This window comes from Sphaeramia orbicularis, chromosome 22, assembly GCF_902148855.1.
Source record: "Sphaeramia orbicularis chromosome 22, fSphaOr1.1, whole genome shotgun sequence".
Taxonomy (NCBI): domain Eukaryota; kingdom Metazoa; phylum Chordata; class Actinopteri; order Kurtiformes; family Apogonidae; genus Sphaeramia; species Sphaeramia orbicularis.
This window is the reverse complement of record NC_043978.1, coordinates 55,513,651-55,540,808: the sequence shown is the minus strand read 5'-3', so window position 1 is coordinate 55,540,808 and position 27,158 is coordinate 55,513,651. Positions and strand designations below refer to the sequence as shown.

Below are 27,158 nucleotides of genomic sequence, written 5' to 3'. Positions count from 1 at the left end.
GTGGGGTCTGATGGGTCTGTTGTGCCACTGCAGGTGTGTGAGAAGGAGAAGCTGCTGAGCGAGCGGAACCAGCTGAAGGTCTGCATGTCCGAGCTGTGGCAGAACCTCTCCTTCCTTTCGCAGCAGGTGTGCAGGGAGGTGCAGGGCGCCCAGCCGCCTCCCGTCTCCGCCAGCATCGACCTCACATCCAACCCGCCGTCGCCCGCCTCAGACCGCGGCCCCTCCCCCCCCCGGATGAGGTCGCCGGCCGAGACCGGGCGTCCGTCCGAGACCGGGCGTCCGTCCGACGCGGGCGCCGCTCCCGCCGGACCGCCGGAGGAGAGGCCCCCGGGTGCGGAGGTGTCCGAGGACTGTCCACTGGTGCTGGGATCCACTGAGGAAGTATGTAGCCCCACTGTAACAGTGGATTTCTGTCAGGAGATGACTGACAAATGCACAACAGAGGAACAGCAGAGACACGACTGTACTTAGAGTCTGGGGGCAGAAACACTCTCATACTTGTCTATACCTTGATATCTGATGTATTTTGTCTTTTTGTAATGGATGACACTGTCGTTGTCTCAGCAATACTGTTCAACAGGTATTTTTGGATTAGTGATACAACTAAAGCACTGGCAGCTCTTTCTCTCTTTCTCTTTCTCTCTATCTCTCTCTCTTTCTGTCTCAGCCTTTTCTTCCTGTCAGCTTCCCTCCCTTTTTGGTGCATCATGGGAGGTTCAACTCAGGAATTACTCCGAATGTTCAGTAAAGTCGTTGTTAACACATACATGCTTTTTACTTCACAGTCCTGTTGAATCTTGATCATTACTCTGTGGTAAACCATTAATTCATATTTTCACTGTCAGAAAAAAGATCCTATTGGCTTTCCTTATATCAGATGTATGTAAGGATCAATATAATATTCACACCTGTGTGTTTTATACACTTCTGGAGCTAGAATGTGGTTAGCGTAGCCTAGCATAAAGGCTCCTAACATGGGGAAGAAGCTAGGCTAACTCTGTCTCAAAATGCCCGATAAAATAAATTGGAGTTCCACCCAAGAATATTCCCTCAAAACAACAGAATCTTTAAGTTTTTTATTATTATTATTCATTTCCCTTCGGTCTGAACTGTCTATTGCACTTAGCTTCCACACTAATGTACTACTAGCTACTGTTAGCTTACTACATATTATTAACTGATTTGACTGAAGACAGTATATGTAATAGATTAAAAAATTAATCTTTTATTCAACATGTAGTAAAGTCACAGCCTAGGTGACATTTATATTCATCATTTTTAAAATCACAAAAACTGCCTTAAATTGTTCAGAAATACCATTCACAGGTAATAACATTTGTGCTATTTGCCCTAAAATCCCATTAAAGGACGAATAGAAAGATGGACAAATAATTAGAGGATGCAAATGAAACCAGTCAACCCAAAATGAATAGTGGAAGTAATAGGTTAGTTAATATTTATTCAAGGCTTTTTGGAGCAGCATCTAGTGGCCGTCACTGGTATTACACCTCCACACTGAAGTCACCACATCATGACTGTGCCTCTGTTCTGAAATATACACACATCCTTTTAATATTTAACTTGTTCTCATCTCATTCTCAGAGTAAAATGGAATATTTCCCAAAATGTGAACTACATCTGTGTTTGATTTGATGTAATACATGATGTAAAATCCAAAAAGCTCCATTTTTGTTTTGTATCTTTTCGAATGACCCAGTAATTGTTGAGTGACACAGGACTTTAAAGTAAAATGTTACCAAAGGTGTGTATTTGTAAAATGCTACATTTGGTGAAATGGTCACATGAAGTGTCATTATGCAAAGCTTATTTAGTCAACCTTCACTTTCCTTTTTGTTTTGTTTTCTTTTCTTTTTCCTTGTACTCAGATGGATGTTCTATGTGTTTTCTCCTGCCTTTTTTCACGTCTGTTCAAAGACACAGAGCTACTTTACAAAGTCGAAGCACTTCTCAGCACCTCCAAGAGGTGACGCCTTCAATTTGAGCAAATGTATCGTAACATTGGCACTTAAGTCAAGTCCTAAGGATTTAAAAGATCATACCGGTGTTCACCTCTGATCATTCTCCTAAGAAGACTGGAGACATTCTGCTTCTTTTTATTTATGCTCGGGGGGTATGAAAATTAACAATTACATGATGAAGAAAAATAAGAACACTTTTTTTATTTTGGTGGTAATTTCATAAAATGAAGTGGATGGTTCCTGGTAAGGGCTATGTAATATATACATTTTAATAACTATAGGAAAAATTTAGGCAGTTTTAAGTTGAAACACGCCCTGTTTTTGTTGGTTGTTGTTTATAAGAGTAAGACTCCCTTTGCACGAACAATCATGCAAACACACAAATGTGTGAATACAGACACAAACTATTACAAGTATCCTGGATATTGTATTTTTTTTCCTAAATTTTTTTGACTTTTGTGTGATATTATGTCACATGGTTTCTGAAATGTCTGCGGCATAAAAATCCAGTCATTACAGTGCACATAAAAGCAAAAGGTAGATGTTGCATCAGCTGTTCAGTCTCAACTGTCCTGAAGTTACACTGAATGTAAACCTGCAACACAATACAGAGCAGACACTTCCCACTATTTTGTAGTAGAGTATTCTACCTGTTCTCATTCTCTTATCCTAATAGTGACGCATTTTTACTCCGCCCCCCGAAGGAGTGGCAAGGGGTGTTGTTTTTGGTTCAGTTTGTGTCTTTGTTTGTTTGTTAACACTTTAGCAGCAAGACTATGGGTTGAATTCCGACCAAAGTGGGTTTATAGATTGTCAGTGACCCAGAACAGATGTGGTTACATTTTGGGGAAAGTAGGTCAAAGTTTAAATTTTTTATGAATTTTTAAAATCTTTTTTTTTTTTTTTTTTTTTTTTTAATTTCACTTTACTGGCTGAAATGTGTCTGTGCTGTCTGTGTCTACAGTGACATCAGCACACACATAGACATGATGACATCAGCTGGATCAATGCCTAAATGAGCGACAGTACGTGTGAGGGGCGGGGTTTATTGTGCCTGGCACCACTTGTTTATTCTGTCTTTGTTTCCCTTTTATTTGTATTAAATTACATAGTCTTCTCTCCAGGAAATCATCATCTTAATAGACTTAAAAGTGATCATGTACATAGAAATATAAATGATGAAATGTTGTTTAAAAAAAACAAAACAGATGTTGCTGGTGTAAATCTTGGGCATTTCTGCTGCTGATGTTCAAAGAGCAGAGTGGAATGAATGGAATGGACACAGAAACACTGGTATGGTCCTTTAAACATCAGCTTAAACAAGGCAGATTTTGGTTTTACTTCTCGTCTTATGTGTAACATGGATGGAGTGTTTGTGCTTTCCACCTGTTTTTGCTGCATTTGCTGCAAACAAAAAACCAACAAAAAACAACCCCAGCTGAAAGTATTTGGTCTAACACGCGAGCGTACAAGACACATACATTTGAAATTCTGACACAAGATACGTAAAAACATGCAAAGTTGACAATTTGTTCCTGTAAAATTTGCTCTCCTAAAAGTGTGGCGGTATGAAGTTGAATGATCCACACGAACACAATGGCACATTATTGATTTAGGGAGATGCCAAATTCATCTGCTGTTGAAAAGTCGATGGTGCCGGCACGTGGCAGGGGTGAGTGCTGCTGTCGGCTGTTCCTGCTGCACTCGGGGTCTCACAGTGGAACATGTTCACGCCTTTTGGACGCTAGGTCTGCTCGGGCTTCTTTTATCAACAGTATTAGGGGGAATTCACTTGTGGTACAGCGGGATCTAAAGAAGTGAGGTGCAATCAAAACAAAACATACAGCTCAGATTTATTAACAGTGGCTTTAACACTCTACACTTATCTACAGTTATACAGAACAAAACAACTGCTTAGCCGACGTCGCTGAAAATGAAGCCATCCTGTCCGGCAAGTCAGTGTTATCCCGATTAGAAACAGCCAGAGTACATGAAAAAACACCGATGGCTGAATTTGAAGACTTCATCTCCTTAATGTGAACTTGCTAACTTATTTATTTGGACTCTTGTTGCTTGGGGATAGGGTCGGGGTGTAGAGGAAAATGCATAGATGTAAATTGTAGATCGCTCTCCGATAGAATTGATTTGATAATAGTTGTATTCTTAATTGTTTATCTTTTTTTTGGATCAAAGTCTTTATTTCCGAGTCACACTTGCTTACTTCTGTACTTAAGTTGTTCTACTTTAACTTAAAGGGGTGTGAGTATGTTTACAACTTTTTGTGTATTACTTGTTGTTTCTTTGTTTTGTAAAGATATAATTAAGTCCTGAGAATTAGGTTGTAGAGAAGCTGATAAATTATTTTTTAATGTAAAATTGTCCATTCTTTTTTGAGACAAATAAGCATCCGACAAGTGCAGCTAAAAAAAGTTGTTGCCTTAGAGGTTCCAGAGGCCAAACGATTCAGAAAAGGAAACAAGGATGTTTAATAATGGAAGTTACACTGCAGCATGAACAAACAGTGTTCTAAAATACAGGTATGGCCCCCCAAAGAAACATATTAGGATGAAATGACGATTCAGTAGGGGAAGATTTAACTTCAAAATATAACTATAAAGTCCTTGAAAAGCACTTGTAAATATTTCCTTGCAATATACGGGAATGAAGGACCAACTTTGTAAAAGATCGTTATTACTTTAATACAAATACATTTCAATATGAGGCATTAAATCATTTTGTAGCATTTACAGATTCTTTACAAAATGGGTTTGTGCTAAAATTTTAAAAGGGAAGTATTGTGATAAACATGTTTCCAAATCTTTTTCTGTTATAAAACAGGTCTGGAGGCTCTAAGAATAATGTTCATGTATTAAAATGCTCATTCGATGAAGAACTAGACAAAGCCCATTTTTCAGGTAACTGGGTCTGTTTGGGGTTCTTCGTATTAATGACTCACCGCCTCAGTCCAGTCCATCAGACCCACTAGAACCCTCCTGGTACCCTGGTAAGACCTGCCAGGGTGTTTACATGATGGTATCCATGGCACCGACAGGAAAGGGCTGAAGTGTACAGGTATAACGAGGTATTGAGAGCCTTTGGAATCTTCAAATCCACATTCTGGGAAACACATGACACTTGGGTTTACTTGCAAAAATTTTCTACAGTATGTCCCCTTTAACCCTCCGGTATCCCGTCCACCAAGGCCCTTACTAAGCACCAAGTGGGCCATTTTGGCACACTTGTGGAATAATGTCAAAAATTTTCATACAGTTTGTTTTTAATTCTTTTACACTTTTTTCTATTTCATCAACTTGAGCCATAAATAAAAATACCAAATACTCAATAATTGTCACATTTTTTTAACCCTTTAAATGCCATGTTTGTAATGTAAGCAAACCATTTTTTTGATGCAAAAAACACAAAAAATGTATTTTATTCAATATACTACATAAAAAGTGGATCACATATTATTAGATTTTTTCATCCTGGCATATGTCAGTGATTAACTCCAACATTGGTTAATTTGCATTATTATTATTTTTGGTGCTAGGTCAAATGTTCAAAAATACTAGCATCTGTCACCAAGTGTGTGTAAAATGCACACCTATAAATCCAACTATTAAATATTATATATTGATTTATTTTTCTGCTCTAAATTGATTTTATTTTGTAAATCCAGGTCAGTCCTAATCATACAGATCAAATAATCATTCAATTTAGATTTTTTTAACCTTTTAAACGATTTCTTTTCATCATGATGTTACTACATTTTTTGATGCAAAAAAAACCTAAATATGTTTGTTTTTTTCTAAATACTACATAAAAATTGGATCACATATTATTTGATTTTTGCAGCCTGGCATATGTCAATGATTAACAGCAACATTAACGATGTTAATAAATTAATTTAGCCCCTCCCCTCTCAAATGAAGCCCAGATCTCAGTAAAAGCAGGATTTATGCCTTAAAGGCTTTGGATCAAAAACAGTGGTTCTAATGGAAGGAATAGTGCGTTTTAGGCACACTTGGCAGACAGATGCTAGTCTGGTCATTTTCTTTTGTTTACAATGTGCACATTTGAGTTGGTGGACAGAATTTTAAAGATCATGCACAAATGAACAACTTTTGAATTCTAACCTTATTTAAATTGTGAAAAGTGCAAAAGTGAGCCTAAAAAGCACACCTGGATACCAGAGGGTTAAGATGCTCACATGTTGACATTCTTTTGGCTTATTTGTAGAACGCAGCACAGATAAAGAAAAGCCATGAAGTCATTCCTTGCCTCATATTGGATGGTGTTTGTTGACATGAATGCTGCACTTTTGCTGTAGTTCAGTACTGTTCACTCTATATAAATCTGCAGGTTTATTCTTCACGAATTAAACAAAATTACAGCCAAAAACGATATTTTCTTTAATCTCCTAACATCCACCAGGTCAGCAGATTGACCCGTTTTCGGCTTAGGGTTAAGGCCAAAATGCATGTATCAGACTTGAACTGAGAGGGATTTCTGTGATTACAATGAGGCTCAAACACAAGCTAAACTCCAGTGAAAACATGGCACAAACGGAACCCTAACCCGTAAATACAGCGGATGGTAAAGAGTCAAAGGACGTTAAAGCTGAAGGGAACAGAGTTGTGCTGCAAGTTTAGACTTAAAACTGACATTAGCAGGAAAGAGAGTTTAGTATATGTAAAAAAAAAAATATTAATAATTGAAGATAATCATTTGAACCTGTTTACAGTGGGTGTGAACGGGGGGGCCACTGCAGGTGTAATTCAGCTTTGCTTAATTCTCAGATTGTGATTTTCAGAGGTTGTGTTTAAAGCTTGGTTGAAGCGATTCTTAACACTTATCTACCTGGATGATTCAGCATACCTCTTTGTATGGATAAGGACTGTATGATAGATGTGTAGACAGTTTCTGTGGCATTGTTTCTAACTTTTTACACTGGTTACATCATTGTATTTGTAGATTTTTGGTGAGCCATTTTTTAATGTGTACTTTCTTTTTGAGTACCTGCAACATGACTGTTATATGCAGATTCAACATTTCTTTTTGATTTCCTTTTTTTTTTTTTAAACCTTTTACTGTTCAATTTAACTTTATTTTTGTTTAGATTTTTTTGTAAATATTGTGTGAGATGTCATGTTTTCTTTATTTGATATGAAAAATGTTTTAAAAGGAAAAAAAAAAAAAAAAATCAGCATTTTTTGTCAAGACAAAGACCTGTTGAAATAAAAACAAAAAGCATGAGAATTCCACAGTCTGATGTTGGTGTGTGGATCTTGATTAAAAGCAACAAAAAAAATGTGCTGTTTTGTTAAGAAGCATTTAATCTGAATATAATAGAAACTGTTATAATTCCTCATAAAATGTATATAAAGGACTATATACAAATATACTCAAATTCCAACCGACTAAGTCTTTGACTTAGAAAAAGTATATTTAAGCTTTTAAAGTCCACATTAAGAAGCAAATTGATCCTCTGAGGACTTTGCTCCATAATCCATTCGCTCCAAACAATCTTAAAAAATGCTGCCGACACAGAAAGACGTCCACAGTTTTAAAAAGACACGATCCTTTCCCGTTCGTTCCACATATAGGCAATCTAAGGTGCTTGAAGTCCGATCCCAGAGGGCCGTGGCTGTGGCTCAGCTGCCTCACGCTCATGTTCTGGCCCGTGTGACGGGAGCCACGCATCAGTGTTGATGGGCTGATCTTTGACACAGTTTCTCTGCTGTTCGCGGCTGTGGGTCACTTCTTCATGATAGAGGAAATATCCAGGAACATACTCTGTGAGAGACAATGAGACAACACTGTGAACTGGACACAAATACACCAAAAAACACTAATGTACCAAATCTGCAAATAACATCACCTGTAAGAATACACTCATGGAGGTTTTGGGAATGACACGTTTTGTTTTTGCAAAGTTTGCTGCCCAAGTTTTTTTAGTTGTTTTTTAATTTCCATGTTTTTGAGACGCATTGAAGAACAACTAGAAGTATTATATCCTCCTGAGACCCAGCAATGCATTTTAGTCCTCTGTAGTGGACAAGACTTTCATAGCTTCACTTAAAATAAATAAATAAAAGTGTCCGCTGAAAAGGACATTATATTAAAAAAATTAAAAACTGTATCTGAAAAAACTCTTGCATCATGCTGTTTCCAGTTAAGGCAATTATTCAAAGTAAAAGGGTGAAAACATTGACTTCCTGGGTCTCAGGAGGATATATGTTTTGAAAAAATGTAATAATAAATAAATCCCATTTAAGCACAGAATCCATGCGTCATTCCCAAAAATGTGGCGATGAGTGTAATGATTTAAATGATTTCTAGCTTTTTTAAAGATGAATTATGTGATATTCACTAACATCTGAAGGTGAAGTTGTAGTTTGGAAGCCACAGAACGCACCACTGCCACCAACTCTCCCCTACAGAATTTTTTTCTCCTCTTTTGTCATTTCGTGGCTTGTTAGGCTCAAACATTGTAACGGACCAGATTCAATCTGCTGTAAAATGAAAAAAAGAGGAGGAAATCCCAAGTGGACCCTGTGAAATGTGACCTGCTCCCTTTGTAGATATAAATATCTCATCCTAAGGTCATTAAAAACACAAGAAATCCCATTTTTCACATGATTATACAGCGAGGAAATCATAATTATGCATATTTTATTCCATTTCTATCATTATATTTTCCTTTATATCCATAAATCAGGCACACTGGACTTTTAACATCATTATTTACTTAGAAAACAACAACAGAAGTTCAATCATATGTGGTATATGTGGATGCATCTTAAAACTCCATATCTACAACTGATGATTGTGATGATTTTAAGTGTTTTTGTTTTGTTTTTTTTAGAAATCTAAAATAATTTAAAAAAAGAGTACTGGCTGTGCTTCTGACCTCATCATTACTACTTGATGTCAGAAAATGGAGATCAGGTGCTGTTTGAAATAACACCACACATTTTTTTGTTGCTTAAAGTGTGATTTAAAAAATAATAGATACCGAAATCTATAATATATGCATCCTAATAAGCAATTCAGCTAAAAAACAAAACAAAAACAGAATTAATATGTCATATATGCAATAATATTTGACTTATTTTTACAGTTCTGTCTTTTTTTTTAATTATATGACCATATTTCACTTCTTTCACTTCATAATGGTGTTTCTAAAACAGGCGGAACTGACCTCCTGTAAACTCAGACAGATGGATCAGCCTGACAGTTTTATACACCACCACCAAAGCACAAGTAATAGAGTCGTACTGACGAGTCGACGCATGTGGCCTCTGCCCACACATAAACACAGAAGCCAGGCTCTAAACCAGGAATGTCCAACTCATCTTAGTTCAGTTCCACATTCAGCTAAATTTGACCTGCAGTGGGCCGGACCAGTAAAATAAGAACAGAAGAACCTAGAAATAATGACAGCTCCAAATATTTGCCTGTGTTTTAATGTGAAAAAACCTCCATAAAATTATGAAAATACTTACTTTTATAAACTATCCACAAAAAAAAACCCTGAAAAACATTAAATTTAAATTAAAAATGTAAGAAAATTTAGTGCAATTTTAACAATATTATTCCTCAACTTATCATTTCTCTCTGTGCATTCTGGATCAGATCTACAAAGACACTAAACACTGAGGAACAGGAAGAAAAATTGTTAAAATTGTGCTGAATTTTCTTTAAACATTTCAGGTTGTTCATATTTGTTCAGTTTATTCACATTTAATTGTTTCAGGATAGTTTGTAAATGTAAATATTTTCATAATTTAATATTATTTTTTGTACTAAAACAAAGAAAAAAAAATTAAGTGGTTAATTTTAGATACTTTTTTGGCTTAATTCAAGATGTTTTGTTTTTTTTTACTTAATTGAAGTTTTGTTTTTTTTTGGTTTAATTCAAGATTTTTTTTACTTAAATGAAGATTTTTTTTGGCTTAATTCAAGATTTTTTTTTCTTAATTGAACTTTTTTTTGCTTAATTGAAGATTTTTTTGGCTTAATTGAAGATTTTTTGCTAAATTTGAGATTTTTTTTGGCTTAACTGAAGATTTTTTTTACTTAACTGAAGATTTTATTTTTTACTTAATTGAAGATTTATTTTTTGGCTTATTTCAAGATTTTTTCCTTAATTCAAGCTAAAAAATTTTTGCTTAATTCAATTCAAGACTGTGGAATTTTTGGACTTGGCAAAAACATCCCAGGGGCTGAACTGGACCCACCATTGATTGTTCATTTCTTCAGTGTAATTTTTGCAATTTTTCCCAGATTCATCCCAGGGGCCGAACTGGACCCTTTGGCCCCCAGGCCACGTGTTTGACACCCCTGCTCTAAATGATACAAATATGAAATACTATGAACGTGATACTTAGTTTTATATATATATATATGTATCAGACCTGTTTCCACTGTTCCTAATGAATTCTTATCCATCTTTTGTTTTCTGTTCCGTTGTACTTCATTCTCACATCCTGTCCAGTCTGGTTTTTAACGCTGTTGGTCCTCCTGTCAGAACAGAAGGCCTTCATGTGGACTAACTCCAGCTGAGAACATGGCACAGACAGAACCGGCCCATTTGTTTGTTTTGTTTGTTTTTCAGTGGATTAACAGTCGTTGGTTTTGTCGGATTCTGACTCCATCACTCCTTCTTTCTCTTATTCTGCTTTTCTCATAACTTTTTCATCTATTTAAACTAATGTCAAGCCCATTTCTTTCAACTTTGGACAAATTCCGTTTCGGGCCTTTAACTTTGTGGATCAAATATGGAACAGTTCTGTACTGTTATTAGGAGAAGGTTGGACTGATTAGATGCATGAGGTTGAATGTTAGACATTATAAACCACTGTGTTTGAGACTGTTGAGTTCTTTAAGGTAGTTTTGATGCTTCGAACAGCAGCAGTAAAAGGCTGAGCTGTGTTCATATCGGCAAACATTTTCATGATTTCATTTTCATCAGAGGTGTCCAGAGTATTCCCATTCATTCCTCAGGGAGAAGTTTAAATACTAGGGTTTAAACAGACTTCTGTAGAAGTTCAAGTATCAACTCCAGCTTTTTACTCAAGTCAAAGTGTAAAAGTACTGGTTTTAAAATTATTTAAAGTAAAAAGTAAGTGTAAGAGGAAAAAATGCCGTTAGGACCAAAGCTTAGGCGGCGCCACAGGGGCCGATAGTGCACTACCCACCTCCCCAAAAAACAGTTTTCTGAAGGCCATAATGACTCTAATGTTCTATGAAAATGCTAATGGTGAAACATCTGGGATGCACTAGTCTACCTGTTTAAGCTGCATATATGCCCAATGAACATGAACGCACTTTAGTCCAATGCAAATGTATTAAAGAACCATATATGTGTCCTACTGAGCATTCACATGTGTTTGATGGAGCTGACGACATGATGACTAGTTGAATAGAAGTGTTGGAATGGTGCAAAAAAATCAGGTGTGATGGATCACGTACAAACCAATAGGATGTAAGAATGGTATGTGTTTATACTTTTAATCCAACAGCACTTATATTCACTCTGTCTGGATGGTGTGAATTATATGGATAGGTTTTTTTTTTTTATTTGAACGATGACAAGCCAGAATGAAAACAAGCTGAAATGAAACAGGAGTAATGAGGCTATTTTTAAATTGTAAGGAACAGAAAGTACAGAGTTGTGTGAAAATGTAAGGAATAGAAGTCAAAAGTCGTCTGAAAAGAATTACTCCAGTAAAGTATAGATAACCAAAACTTCTACTTAAATAAGGTGACTTAAGGTTACTTGACACCTCTGATTTTCATTAATTAAATGTATTGGTGCCCTTCCAGGCAGCTGGGATTATTCCAAATTTCATTTTTGTGCATGAAAACATTCAAAGTTTAGGAAAAAATCTTCAGATATCCCATTGACACATGAATAAATGTACTTCTTTTGTGCTGATTTTCAGAAAGTTCCGATCCTCCAGGAGTCTGGCTCTGCTCCAGGTTTCTGCTGTTAAAGCTCCTTTTTCTTCCACTGTCTCCACTCACTAGTGTTTGCTCCTGGAGGGTTCTGTTGGGTTCTGTCACCTGACTTCAGAGTCTGGTTTGGACCGGCTCGATATGTAAAGTGTCAGGAGAGAACTTTTGGTATGATTTGGAACTATATAAATAGAATTTGATTTAATTTAATTTGATAAAGTGACTGAAAGATTTGGATGGAAACCCAACATGTTCCAGATCTTCTGCTCTGGTAGACCCTGAACATCAGTTCAACTAAACTCTTACCATTGACATCCTGCGTCCTCCGGGAGGCGGCATCATGGGCATGTCTCCCTGCAGGGAGCCCAGTTCGTCAGACTCCTCAGACGTATGCACCGAGGGGCTGGTGCAGCCGCTCATGGAGGACAAGCTCTCAGATGGCGGCCTCATCATGAAGCTGGTCTTCCTTGGATTGGGAACCTGGATATGACTCTCCACTGACTCCCTTCGCTCGTCCTCATCCAGGTCTGTGATAGCAGAGGGCCGTAAGGGGCTGCTCGAAAGTAGAGCGAGAGCCTCCAGATGGCTAGAGTGAGGGTGTAGCGCTTCATGGCTGTCCTCATGATGGCTTATTGCACTTCCTTCCATGTTGGAGCCTGCAGAGGCCCAGGCTGGATGTGGGTCCGCTGTGCTTGGATGAACCACTAGACTTTCATGGATCTGGGGGGGTTGGATTACATAGTTCAGGCTAGATCTGGGTGCCATCCTGGGCTGTGGGCAGATATAAGCAGTCTGTCCCATACAGGCCACGCTGTTGTGTCTGGGGACCTCCTGACTGGCCTTGGGCCCGCTGCTGTAGTGAGGAGGCCTCATGTCCGCCTCTGGAATCACCTGGAAGGTCTGAGTCAAAGGCCCGTTGTGAGGCGATACATTACTCATGACACAAAGGTGCGGTAAGGACGACCTCCTCTTGGACTTGTAAATCAAACTGTCATCTTCTGTGTACCTCTCTCCATAGAGCGTCTGTTTGATTTTCCTGATGCCCAGGTGGGATATTTCTAGAATATTTAGGAAAAGGGACACGCCAGCGATGACAATCATGAAAACCATGAAGATGGTCTTCTCTGTGGGCCTGGAGATGTAACAGTCTACACTGTTGGGGCAGGGCAGCCTTTCACATCTGTAGAGAGGCTCCAGCTGGATACCGTAGAGTAGGTACTGGCCCAGGATGAAGGTGACCTCCAGCACAGAGCGGGTGAGGATATGGATGATGTAGGTCCTCAGCAGAGAGCCCCTCAGAGGAGCCTTCTTCACCCTTTTCTGCTCTTCCAGCTTTTTCAGCTCCTTCTCTAAGCGTTTATGCTCATCTAGCGCCAGCTCCACCTCATCCATCTCCTCCTTCAGCTGGGCCCGTTTCCGGTGCCGCTCCTTTTCCAGCGCCCGGATGCAGTAGAGGGCGTGGCCCATGTAGACCAGCGAGGGCGCAGACACAAAGATGACCTGCAAGACCCAGAAGCGAATGAGGGAGATGGGGAAGGCACGGTCGTAGCAGACCGCCTTGCATCCCGGCTGGTCCGTGTTGCAGACGAACTCGGTCTGCTCGTCGTCCCATACGTCCTCGGCGGCCGCTCCCAGGATCAGCATGCGGAAGATGAAGAGGATGGTCAGCCAGATCTTGCCCACTATGGTGGAGTGAATGTGGACCTCTTCTAGGATGCTGCCCAGCAGGTTCCAGTCACCCATGGTCAGCTTGTGTCCGCTTCACTGCCACATGTCCTCAAACTGTGGAGACACAGCATGCACACAAGAATAAGGCGACACGTCCTGTGGGTGTGGGACCTGCAGCACATCTGGGAACCACAGCAGTCTGACAGCTCATGTTCCATTTGCTCATCTGATCAGATCAGATCTGTCCCAATCAGATTTACACCTGAACAACTGATGCACAGCTGAAAGAAGCCCTTACAGCAGTTCTGTCAAACTCCTGTGAGTTCAGTTCCACATTCAGCCCAGTTGGATCTGCAGTGGGCCGGACCAGTCAAATAAGAACAGGAATAAAGTACAATTCTATTCTGATCAGGTTTACATCTACAAAGTTTCCTTAAAAATCTGAATAACATGAACAACTTGAATTGTCTTCAGAAAAAGAAGTGCAGTTTTACCAACATTCTGCCTCAGTTTACCAGTTTATCATTTACACATGTGCGTTACAATCGCACTAAACATTTAATAACAGACAGAATATTGGTCCAATTGCATTTACTTTTGTTCAGACATTTCTGTTTGTTCATTTTTGTTCAGGTTATTCACATTTTTTGTAGAAGTATAGTTTGATAATGGAAACATTTTCATGTAATTTTACTTTTTTTACACCAAAAAACAGAGAGAAAATTTGGGGTTATCATTATTTATAGGTTATAATTATCATATTTGACTGGTTCTGACCCACTTGAAATCTAGTTGGACTGTGTGTGTGTGTCTGTGGAACCTGAATTAAAATGATTTTGACACCACGGATTGTTAAAATCTTCAGTGTAATTTTTGTATTTCACAAATTCATCCCACGGGCCGGACTGGACCTTTTGGTGGGCCGGATTTGGCCCCCAGGCCGCATGTTTGACACCTGTGTCTTACACTGTCTAAAGTCATATCCCACTAACACATCCTGTGTGTGGATACAGTTTGTTCTGCCTGTGTTAAACAGCTCTGCTGTTGAATAGACTTTGAGCCACCATGTGGCTCTGGATGCTCTGAATGTAGTCTATTTGACCTACCACACCACCAAATGTGGATTAATCCTCAGCTGAAAATAGTCCCCAGTAAAATCCCTCTGAGTTCTTCTTCGCCAAGAAGGAGTGTCTAAGGACGGGGGATGCCCGGGATATTCATTCAGTTCCTTCATCTACTGTTTATTGAATGTTGTTTGTTTTCAGATCCAACTAATTCTGTAAAGCGACCTTACTGTGATATAGGGCTGTACAAATAAAACTGAACTGAATTATTTCCATCCATTTAATAAAAAGTAAAGTGATCAGATTTTTCAGGAAATGACTGAGGTGAAAAGTATATGACCGAATAATACTTAAAAAAAATAAACACAACAAATCAAAGATTTGTCTCCAAGTTTGAAATCCAGTTTGTGGTTGGAAAACTCACTACGGTATCAAATATTCACCTGCACTGTTCCTTTGTGTTGTGACGGCCATCTGTGAAATGACTGAGTCTCTGTTTAGACTTTATCTTTGTGTGCTATTTTTGCACCTTTACATCATGAACAGGTGTGCAAACACAACACAGGTTTGGATCCTTTTCATTACACCGGCGGTTCCCAACCTTTTTTGGCTTGTGACCCCATTTTAACTTTACCAATTTCTGGCGACCCCACATTTATTTGCTTATATTAATTTATTTTTCATCATGTAATAGTTTGCTATACTATGTTGCAAATAAATGTTAATGTTAGAGGACATTTAGTCTGTATAATGTCTGTTATCGTGGACAGAGGCAGTAAATCCAGGTGTAGATTACTGCACAAAGGCTCAGGATCTGTCCAGTCAGTCCAGCTGGGATTTACAAGGAGGACAATTAATACTGAACAAACAAGAACTGAAACTATGAATTATGAAAGAGCTGCAGCATCTGAAACTGACCACAATGAACATGTGACACAAACAGAACCACAGTGCTGCAGTTTCACAACCACAGCTTGTCATGTTTTTTATGGATTAGGATTGTCTCTGTCAACTCACCATAGATTTTTTATTAATAAGTTTTTTTTGTTTTTTTTTTATTAATTACTAGAAATTTCAGACGACCCCAATTGAATTCCAGGCGACCCCATGTGGGGTCCCGACCCCAAGGCTGAAAAACACTGCATTAGACATTTCAGTAGTTTGAAAAATGATGGAAAGCTTTTGGAAAAAGAATTCAGAAACACTTTAACATTAATATTCGATTAGGTTCACTAAACCAGTGAGCAAACTTTCAAAAGTAAAGAAATGAACAAAAATATGAAATGTGATATCACTGAGCAGATTTAAATCTGTAAAAACAATTCAAATATGTTTTGAAAAGTAAATCATATGCTATCGAATAATCTGACATGTTATTAATTTTTTCAAGAAATTAAAACAAAAAAAAAGACTCATAGGCTGCATTTAGACAGCACATCTAATGCACAATTTGGATTTTTTGGTGAAATCTGATTTTTTTGTGTGCGCATTCATATTTCACATTAAATCCGACTTTTATCAGTTTTAAGTATGAACTGAATGTGACCCTGAAGTGACCCGCATGTGCAGAAGAGGTCCTGATGTAATACATGACCCCGCAGACACGCACTGTGTTTACATGTGTAAATATGTTTTCCCACTCCTCCTCCTCCTGGGACGCAGAAATCTGACATTGGACCCATTTCAGTGACGTAAAGGTCAGATAAATGTCACCTGGCCGTTCATACTGAAGTCACATTGTAAAATAACTCATAGGTATTGGATTTAGGACCACATATGAAAATGGTCTGGGTTGGATTTTGAAAAACTGTTCAAACTGTCTGTAACAGATCGGATACAAGTCACATATGGGGACAAAATTTAATTTGGGCCACATTTTCCTGTGTAAATGTAGCCTTAGTTAGCATTCAAGCATTAAACTTTGACAATAATACATGCTGCTGCTGTGCACACATAATCATAAAATGTAAGAGGACTCAATTGTTGTAAAAACCACAATATAACACTGCCAATCTCACTTTGCATCACAATAATTATTTCCACCAAAGCAGTAATGGAATATTCTGTGTGTGTGTGTGTGTGTGTGTGTGTGTGTGTGTGTGTGTGTGTGTGTGTGTGTGTGTGTGTGTGTGCTTTGTCTGTAGCAACTTAAAAAAACAAAAAAAACAAAACCTCTAATGCACTGATTTTCATGGAACTTGGCAACAGCCATGGACAAACCCATTAAAGCTTGGAGCAGATCCACAAAAACAGGCAGAATTATTCTTATGTTTTGGACCTGTTCCTATTTAGTAAGATAAGGCATGCAGCTGAATGACAGAACCTGTATGAGTTTGACTAGGAGGTATGAGCCTCACCAGGACCACACAGTCTGCAAACTATTTTAAGACCGACCCTTCCACCATGAATCCAGTGGAGTGAACTGTCCACGCTGTTGGTGACAAAGAAACCAAGAACTACACCTTACAGGTGGAGGGATGTGCTTGTGCACGGAAACGCCCTGTTTTACAAAGTTAGAAACAGCAAAAATGAAAGCTGGAGTTGGCTCTGACTGGGCCTGTGCACTGACACCACACTTAAGCCCAGGGTTGGGAGGCACGCATTACTAATCAATTTTCTGTAATATTTTGCTCGGTACATATTCAATAGTGCTTGTACACTGTAAAAAATGACTGTAGAATTCACACCAAAAAGTGGTCAAATTGCAACATAAAAAAACTGTAAGTGACAATACAATGCAAAGTTGTTCATTTGAAAAGATGTTTGTGTTAACGATTGAATCAAATATAGCTGTAGTTTTTACAGGAAGAGTACGTGAACAAAAGCAGATCTGTATGTAGAAATGATGGATTTCTATTGTTTTATTGTTGAAATAACAGCATTTTTGCTTTTTTTAAAATAAAAAGTCATAAAAAAGTCAACCTTTACCCATGTACCATTCTAAATTAGTAAATGAATGGGTTGGTAGAGTTGGTAGAGCGGCTCGTCCAATAACCAAAGGGTTGGTGGTTCCAATCCTGGCTCTGACTGTCCATATGTCCAAGTGTCCATGGAAGACACTGAACCCTAAACTGGTCCCAGTTGGACTTGGTGGATTTGGAAAGAGCTGTGGACACCATGAAGGAGGAGAAAATGAGCTAAAGAAGTGCAGAACATTTACCATTTAAATCCACTGTTAAATCTACATGTTTAAACTGTTCAATCTACATGTTTAAACTGTTCAATCTACATGTTTAAACTGTTCAATCTACATGTTTAAACTGTTAAACCTACATGTTTAAACTGTTCAATCTACATGTTTAAACTGTTCAATCTACACGTTTAAACTGTTCAATCTACATGTTTAAACTGTTCAATCTACACGTTTAAACTGTTCAATCTACACGTTTAAACTGTTAAATCTACACGTTTAAACTGTTCAATCTACACGTTTAAACTGTTAAATCTACATGTTTAAACTGTTAAATCTACACGTTTAAACTGTTCAATCTACATGTTTAAACTGTTAAATCTACACGTTTAAACTGTTCAATCTACATTTTTAAACTGTTCAATCTACATGTTTAAACTGTTCAATCTACATGTTTAAACTGTTAAATCTACATGTTTAAAATGTTAAAAATACATGTTTAAACTGTTCAATCTACATGTTTAAACTGTTCAATCTACATGTTTAAACTGTTCAATCTACATGTTACTCCATAAATATGTTTACAGTTGGATGTGTTTTTTACAGTATTGTTCTGGAAACCACAGCTGCCAGTTTTTTTCCGTAAAAACAACAGGATTTTTTACAGCATGGGTCTTTATGGGTTAAATATAGGTTTCTGTATCAATGTATGTATTACAACACACTTTTTGCCCAATTGCACAAATGAAAAAACAACAGCAACAACGACAAAAAAAAACAAAAAACAGCAAGACCGTGGGACCTTAAGGAAACCAAAATACGTGTGTGCAATTCTATTTCCTGTTGGTGTTCAGCCAACGGGCGCAGACGGCAGGAGACAGTGCATTGTCCACATGAACGTATGCTCCCTGTGATCAGCACTGACAAGGTAAGCTAATGTTTGTAGGACGAGTTAGAATTCGTTATCAGTGTATGTGTTTGTCTGCCGGTGTCCTCGGCACCGCAGCCCCTGTTTGAACGTGTGAAAGGCTGAAAAAATGCAAGCGTTCCTGCTGGGATGCAAACATGGTAGACCAGAGCATTACTTTCTGAGTTATCTGTCCACATGTACTTTGGGGCAAATGTATGCGTCCTAATGCTCTACGATCTGCTGTACTGGGAGTGGGGGGGTGTTATTTGACTTTGGGGGGTTGGTTTCTACTGCACACGTGCCATTTATGACCTGAGTCTGTATGTAACTCCAAAGCAATACAGGAGTCATGTAATGCATTACAATTCTGAGACAGTAATATTGTAAGGTAAAGAATTACTTTTAAATAACAGTAACAAGTAGTCAGTAATGGATTACAGTTTGGAAGTAATTTGCACTACACCGGTCACACCACAGGTAGGTGTCTTCAGGCCTGGTCTATTATCAGAAGTGTTTTTTTTTGGGTTTTTTTTTTGAGTCCAGACCACTATCTACTGTGTGCTGCTAGAAAACTCAATAATTGGATAAAAATAGCATAATTAAACCAAGACGGTGGACTTGGTGTGGGGTTCCTGGCTCCAGGAGGCCTTTGTGTCCGTCTAGACCTACCAAATAGGATATGCCCAGAATGTGAAGGGTACCACTGCTCTGTTTCAGACGTCACATCAACATTCTGAGACAACTATGCAAATTTGTAGGAAGATCATCAATGAAAGGTTTTCATTTTGATATGATGGCCAAGGTGTTTATACTGACCAGGTTTTACAGTGAACGGGTTAAATGTCTAGAAGAGGTCCAGAACAAATGTGGGAGTGACAACATGTGGATAAAAGTGCATCAAACTGGTGGACTTTTTAGGTTTGGTCCTGAGAGACGTTTCTGTGTCTGGACCTGATGCATGTGCCTAGAAATGCTCTGTCAGGTAAACCCTTAAGCACGGGTGTCTTTTTTTTTCCAATTTCTAAGTGTTGATTTTGAACCACTTTATAATAATAATAATAGTAATAATAATAATAATAATAGCTTTATTTGTATAGCACCTTTAAAAACAAAGTTTAGAAAGGGCTTTGACAGAGGGCACAACAGCAGCATACAACAAGCAATAAAAACACAAAAAAACAGAAGCAACACAATACGAGAGATGTGGACAACAAATGCAAAAAACATGACACTTCGATAAATGAAGTGAATGGGAGTAAGGAGGGCAGGGAGAACGTAACATGATGCTGTCAAATCAATGCAAAAAATGAAGAAATGAGACAAAACAACATCAAGTATGAGAATATAAACTAATAACCAAACGGGATAAAAAATCTAATTTAAAAATTAAAATTAAAAATTAAAAAAGGGACAGACGTCACATAAAAGCAAGTCTGTAAGAATGTGTTTGAAGAAGTGATTTAAAAGATGTCACTGATTCCAAAAGCCTTATCTCCTGAGGCAGGCCGTTCCAAAGTCCAGGGGCCCTGATGGAAAAGGTCTGGTCCCCTTTAGATTTAAGCTTCGACGTTGGAACAGCCAGGAGCCCTCTGCCCCCCCCCAGCCTCTCATCTATAGAGCTAGGGGCCAGGCCCATTCCAGCTTTAAAAGTCATCAGTAAAATCTTAAAATCAGTTCTAAAACACACAGGGAGCCAGTGGAGGGACGCCAGGATAAGGGGATGTGATGTCGCCTGTTCAAACCAGTGACAAACTGGAGAACTTTGGTCTGAATTTAAGGGGTCTGTCTGTTTTTGCACACCCCTCCACCAAGTTTCATGGAAATGAGTGTCGATTTAACACAATCCTACTTAGAAACAAAACAACAAGCCAATGCAAGCTCCCATTGTCCTGTGCATGAACCATCCAATAATGTAATATCTGCACACACACACACACACACACACACACACACACACACACACACACACACACACAACAGCCCTGATTTTTCCCTTTTTTAAAAGAAAATGCTCCAACTCAAATGTTTTCCTGCTGTGAATTCAGACTAATTTTCTTGAAATAATAAATACTTGAATACTGCGGTGTCGTCAGCGTAACGTATGACCTTAAAGTCCTGGATAAGCTGTCTGTGATCTCTGGAGCGATAGGTAATCCATTTGAAATGACATCGATACAATGCATTAAACCACTTGCCGACTCTTATTGTTCAACAGACTCAAAGTAGATGAAGTCAGCTGTGCGTTGTCGACCACAGAACTGTTACAGCGCATGGATTTTCAGTGTGTGGTGGAGCTCATCTAAGGGTAGATGTTTGGTTCTGAAACATAAAACAACTGCTATGTTTTCTTATACTAGTTCACAAAAGCAGCTGGGTGGTCTGTGAAGGCTATTCTCCATTCATTCCACATTATGGATGTGCTAGTGTGTGAAGTGTGACATAAGAGCAAATGAGTCCAGTTAATGAGTTAACCATTTCATCATCTCAGACAACACTTACATATCACTGGAACAGGATCCCTCTTTGTCTTTGGACGTCCTTCACCATGTTTACAGAAGCATGCTGGTCCGTCTGTGTCCGTCGGCTTACCCCATGGAGGTGTTCAGAGCTGATCTTTGCCTTATCTCCAGCTCCATTGCGTGTCCCTCTGCTCTCCTGTCTGTGGGTTGTGTTGTTGTGTGTTTGTGTGTTCTTGCTGCCTGTGTGATGGGAGTGCTCTCCCGTGTTACATGCTGGGTTCACAGGATGTGACCATTGATCGCCTCCTGACGGGACAATGCCCCCCCACCCCTCCACCCCCCCTTATCCCATGCCAGCAGCGCCAACTCCAACCAGCGCCGTCAATATCCCCTTTTCTGACAGAAGGATGAGATTTGTTTATAGTTCGTCTTTTATGTAAAATCTCCTTTTCTCAGCTGTCTGATGCAGACGCTGGTGGTCGCTTTGAACAGAAAACTTTATTGCTCGAAGCGAGACTCAAAGGGGGGGGGGGGGGGGGGGTCATTAATGTGAGACCGTGCATAGTGACCTATGTGCGTGACTGAGCAGTATGTGAAGAGCCATCCTGGGTGTGAAAACAGATCCATGGGTTCTACATCTGAGAGGGGACTCCTGAGTCCACGTTAAAGTGTGTGTTCTTCACCTTCACGTCCACACACAGCTGCTCCCAAAACTGAAACAGAATGCTCACCAACATGTTTTGGAAGACTTTGTTTTTTAATAAATTGTGATTTTTTTTAGATAGTTATGGCTTTTAACCCTTAGTGCTGAGACACTATTAGGTTTTAATCTGCACTGTAAAAAAAGAATCCTGTTGTTTTTACGGAAAAAATACTGGCAGCTGTGGTTTCCAGAGCAGCACTGTAAAAAACACATCCAACTGTAAACATATTTACAGAGTAACATGTAGATTGAACAGTTTAAACATGTAGATTGAACTGGTAAATGGACTGCACTTGGACATATGGACAGTCAGAGCCAGGATTGGAACCACCAACCCTTTGGTTATTGGATGAGCCGCTCTACCAACTCCACCAACCCATTCATTTACTAATTTAAAATGGTACATTGGTAAATGTTTACTTTTTTTATAACTTTTTTATATATGTAAAAAAAAAAAAAAAAAGCAAATATGTTATATGTAATATATTATTTCAACATTATGGTCTTTGCAGTTTAAACGGCACCACATTGTTTTTCAATGTACAGTTTTATTTTCTAAAAACAATAGAAATCCATCATTTCTTCATACTAATCTGCTTTTGTTCACATACTCTTCCTGTAAAAACTACAGCTATATTTGATTCAATCATTAACACAAAAATCTTTTCAAATAAACAACTTTGCATTGTATTGTCACTACAGTTTTTTTATGTTGCAATTTTACAACTTTTTGGTGTGAATTCTACAGTCATTTTTTACAGTGTGTGGTTCTTTTCATCACTGTGTTGTGTTTTACTGTTTCATGCATATTTATGGTATTTGACTGAACTGTTTCTATCTTATAATTTAATCCTGCTTTTAGATGTAAAGCCCTTTGGTCTTCTTCATGTTGTTGAAAAGTGCTATAAATAAACTTTGATTGGCTGACAGTTATGGTATATTCAATTCACTTTTATTTATACAGCCCAATATCCCAACAGTCACCTCACAGGGCTTTAAAGAAATTGTTGAATTGATAAAAAAAAAAAAAGACAATGAAAATAAACAGTTTATTTTACTAAACAGTATATGCTTATTAGAATCCTTCTTCACTACTACTACTGATAACAGGACATATTTACAGAGCAGTGTTACTTTGTCTGTGTTTTCCAGGATCGATGGAGGTGTCAGACAGTGCTTTCATCACCTAAAATAACTGAATATAGCTAACAAGACCAACTGAGAAATTGTTGACTGTGTATTTCATAACTTACTCAACAGCAAAAATGAGATAATTGCAGCGATAATTAAACTTGCCTTTTGCCTGAGTTATATTTCCCTTAGCAATCATTTTTGACACAGCATCCACATTATGTTCAATTAGAGTGGCTCCTTCGTAGCTCTAATTACTGCAGAGTCTGACCTGTGGGTTCCAACAGCAGTGTAATAAGATTTAGCAGCGGAAAAAGCTGAAATCTTATTAATTGCTTGATTATCCACTCTTCTATGTGAAAAAGTCAAAACTGTAGAAAAGAAGATACTACCTTTGACTTGATAAGAAGATATATTACATTTGGACTGAATATCGTACTTGTAAAAGAAACTGTCAGTGAAGCTGATTTTTGTTTGACTTCTTATTTTCCTTTAAAGTCAGTGATTCAAGTGGAGAAGCCGAAGATTATTATCCACCAGTGGAGCCAAGTTCAGACAAATACAGTCTGGTGTGAAAAACAGCGTATTAGTGCAGATTAATCTGCCAAACATGTTATTCAGTCGATTGGCAGATTACTGTGCATTTCCCCTCTGTCCTATAGTTAGAGACCAGCAGATGGGGATGACAATTGATTTACTTGAAATGACTCAAACAGTCCTGTCAGCTGTTGGTGGAGACCAAAGCAGAGCTGAAAGCAGAGTGACTCTGAGGTTCCTCCAGTTCCAGTGTATGAACAGGTTCACCAGAACCAGATCAGGTCATTTCTTAACCCTGTCATGCATACTGGTCTGTACAGAACACAACTGTTCTACAGCTGTGCTCTTATCCTATTTTCAAGGATTTTATTCTTTCAGTTCCATATGAGCCGACACACTGGACGCTCAAGCATCATCCCATAATAATGCACTGGTATTCAGACCAGTGCTGTACCCGTGCTGTTGATAAACCTGATCTGCACTAACATGTCTGAGTGGAAACCACATACTTGTTATTTATTGTTTGACTGTCATTAACATTAAGTTTGCTGTGTTTTTTTTTTTTTTTTTTTGCATATAATCTCCATAAAGTGAGTGATAACTAGTATTGGAGTTTGTTAAAATGGGACAAAACATCAGATTAACAACATTTTAAAAATGATTTATAATAATAATAATAATAATAATAATAATAATAATAATAATAATAATAATAATAATAACTTTATTTGTATAACACCTCTAAAAACCAAGTTTACAAAGTGCTTTGACAGAGGGCACAACAGCAGGACACAAGAAGCAATAAAAACACAAACAGAAGCAACACGATAAGACAGATGTGAACAACAAATGCAAAAAATATGGTCCTTACAATACATGAAGTGAATCAGAGTAAAGAGGGCAGGGAGAACGTAACATGATGCTGTTAAATCAATGCAAAAAGGAATAAATGAGATAAAACAATATCATGTATGAGAATATAAATTAGTAATCAAACAGGATAAAATCACATTTAAAAAGTTAAAATTAAAAAGGGACAGACATCATTTCATAGTTCCATAGTTTTCACACAGTGTAGATCAGTAAATACATGTTTCTTTGCTTCAAAAATTAAACACATGGTGTCCAGGTGAGTGGACGTTTTTGTAACTCCATGAAAAACAGGTTCATAAAAAACCATTTCAATTGCATTATTTTTTTTTTCATGCCTAAAGAGGAATAAAAACACTCACGAAAAAAATATTGACAAAGGTTCTCATAAGTCATGCATAAAGGGATAAAAGTGTATTAAAAGACTGCTTTGGCAGATTCTGTTTTCTTCGCTGTTGTAACAAATTCTACTGTGCTCATATTTGATATTCTACCTTTAAAATTCCTAAAGAAAAACATTGCTCTTTCAGTTACATCATCAAGAAAGTCCTCCTCAGCTGTGTCAGTACTTAAAGTTTGTCTTACTGATTATTGAATCTCAAAGCATTCGTTCACCTTCACTTATTGTCTAGTGCAGGGGTCAGCACCTGTCCAACCTAATGAACCATTTTTGTCTGGAAAAAAAAACAAACAAATCTGACTGGAGCCATGAAAACATATTTAAATGCATCTACATTTTACCATGAGGGGCTGCTCTGCTGTGCAGTTTGCTATTTAACTTTGTATTTCCATCAGAATAATACAATGTCTGGTGCATTTATGAAATCATACAACTCCAAGAAAGAAAACATTCAAGATTTGTAGTTTTTTAGATGATGGACACTTCTTCCAAAACATATTTCCATTGTGTAATGTAGAAAAAGCACAACTTTCATATAAAGTGGCTTACTTACAAACTAAGAACAAATGCAAATTGAGCGTGTTGTATTGAATTTTGTGAGAAAATAATCCAAAAAACTCTCTTATTCCATGTAAAGCCTGCGCATTTTTGCAGATGGACAAAGTTAGAATAGATTTAGGCCTATGTTAAAAAGTACTGACTCCTTCAGTTCCTTTCCAAATGTTCCTTCTGTTTTTTGACCACAGGAGCCACAGACAGATGCTCAACGGCCCCATTTGGCCCCAGAGCCACAGGTTGGACCCCCCTGGTCTAGTGATTAGTAATAGAGTGCATCGCTCTCATAGTACGACAAGCACATATGCATGCACTTAGCTCAATGAAAGCTGACATTATGCCGCCCACAGACCCCCAGCCCCCCCCAGCCCCCCCCCAGCTCTCAGAGTAAAGCAACAGTACATATTAGTGGCTTGATTGGAGAGTCCCGGTGCTTGGCTGCATAAAATGACCAGCTGTGCCTGGAGGGCCTTTAATTAGGTTTCCATGGCGCTCTGACAGAGTCAATGGAGCATTGATTTGATTTTCCCTTCAGAAGCTGCTGTTATGGTCGCCCAGGCCAAATGCCAGATGTCACACCAGGATCATTGGGTTACGCAACACGATGGCAGCGGCGGCATCAGGAGCTCCGCCCATCAGCCTCATGGACAACAGCGAGGTGACGGCGGGACTCTGGGTTTGTTGACAGTCGGCTTCAACTCAGCCAGCGGTCAGCCATGACACCACCGACAGGACCCAGCCTCATGTTCAGGAACGCACGTCACATGGTTCCAACACGCACGTTTTCACACTGTACATTTACGAAGAAATTAGATAGGAGTGGCTGGCACCACCCATCTACACTGTAAAAAATGACTGGAGAATTCACACCAAAAAGTTGTAAAACTGCAACATAAAAAAACTGTAAGTGACAATACAATGCAGAGTTGTTTATTTGAAAAAATGTTTGTGTTAACGATTGAATGAAATATAGCTGTAGTTTTTACAGGAAGAGTATGTGAACAAAACCAGATTAGTATGAAGAAATGATGGATTTGTGTTGTTTTATTGTTGAAATAACAGCGTATTTGCTTTTTTTTTTTTTTTTTAAATAAAAAATTTGTAAAAAAGTCAACCTTTACCCATGTACCATTTTAAATTAGTAAATGAATGGGTTGGTAGAGTTGGTAGAGCGGCTCGTCCAATAACCAAAGGGTTGGTGGTTCCAATCCTGGCTCTGACTGTCCATATGTCCAAGTGTCCATGGGAGACACTGAACCCTAAACTGGTCCCAGTTGGACCTGGTGGATTTGGAAAGAGCTGTGGACACCATGAAGGAGGAGAAAATGAGCTAAAGAAGTGCAGAACATTTACCATTTAAATCCACTGTTAAATCTACATGTTTAAACTGTTCAATCTACATGTTTAAACTGTTAAATCTACACGTTTAAACTGTTCAATCTACACGTTTAAACTGTTCAATCTACACGTTTAAACTGTTCAATCTACACGTTTAAACTGTTCAATCTACATGTTTAAACTGTTAAATCTACATGTTTAAACTGTTCAATCTACATGTTTAAACTGTTAAATCTACACGTTTAAACTGTTCAATCTACACGTTTAAACTGTTCAATCTACATGTTTAAAATGTTAAATCTACATGTTACTCCGTAAATATATTTACAGTTGGATGTGTTTTTAAAGTATTATTCTGGAAACCACAGCTGCCAGTTTTTTTTTTTTCCGTATAAACAGGATTTTTTTTTACAGTGTAGTTTTCAATAATCACACAAATATTTGTAACAGG

General features: G+C 38.2%; 2 protein-coding genes across 2 annotated transcripts in view; one reads left to right on the top strand and one right to left on the bottom strand.

Annotated features, from left to right (window-relative positions):
- LOC115413250 (transcription regulator protein BACH2-like) overlaps positions 1 to 1,401 on the top strand; it is a 38,726-nt gene extending 37,325 nt beyond the window's left edge. The window contains exon 5 of the mRNA XM_030125984.1: positions 34 to 1,401. Coding sequence (XP_029981844.1) covers positions 34 to 471 — 438 coding nt within the window. The 3' untranslated portion in view covers positions 472 to 1,401. The remainder of the gene's footprint in view (positions 1 to 33) is intronic.
- A 5,743-nt stretch (positions 1,402 to 7,144) lies between these two features.
- LOC115414197 (gap junction alpha-10 protein-like) lies at positions 7,145 to 21,444 on the bottom strand. The gene is made up of 3 exons (XM_030127434.1): positions 21,214 to 21,444; positions 12,249 to 13,724; positions 7,145 to 7,775 (listed from the first exon to the last, which is right to left on the bottom strand). The coding sequence occupies exons 2-3, from the start codon at positions 13,683 to 13,685 to the stop codon at positions 7,737 to 7,739; spliced, it is 1,476 nt and encodes a 491-aa protein (XP_029983294.1). The 5' UTR covers positions 13,686 to 13,724; positions 21,214 to 21,444; the 3' UTR covers positions 7,145 to 7,736.
- Positions 21,445 to 27,158: the final 5,714 nt, after the last annotated feature.

What these genes read in the sequence shown, in the direction of transcription:
- LOC115414197 (XM_030127434.1), bottom strand. Translation starts at nt 13,685, where the DNA reads ATGGGTGACTGGAACCTGCTGGGCAGCATCCTAGAAGAGGTCCACATT. An exon ending in GAGGACGCAGGATGTCAATG is followed by an intron (nt 7,776 to 12,248) that starts GTAAGAGTTTAG and finishes TGTCTCTCACAG; the next exon opens with AGTATGTTCCTGGATATTTC.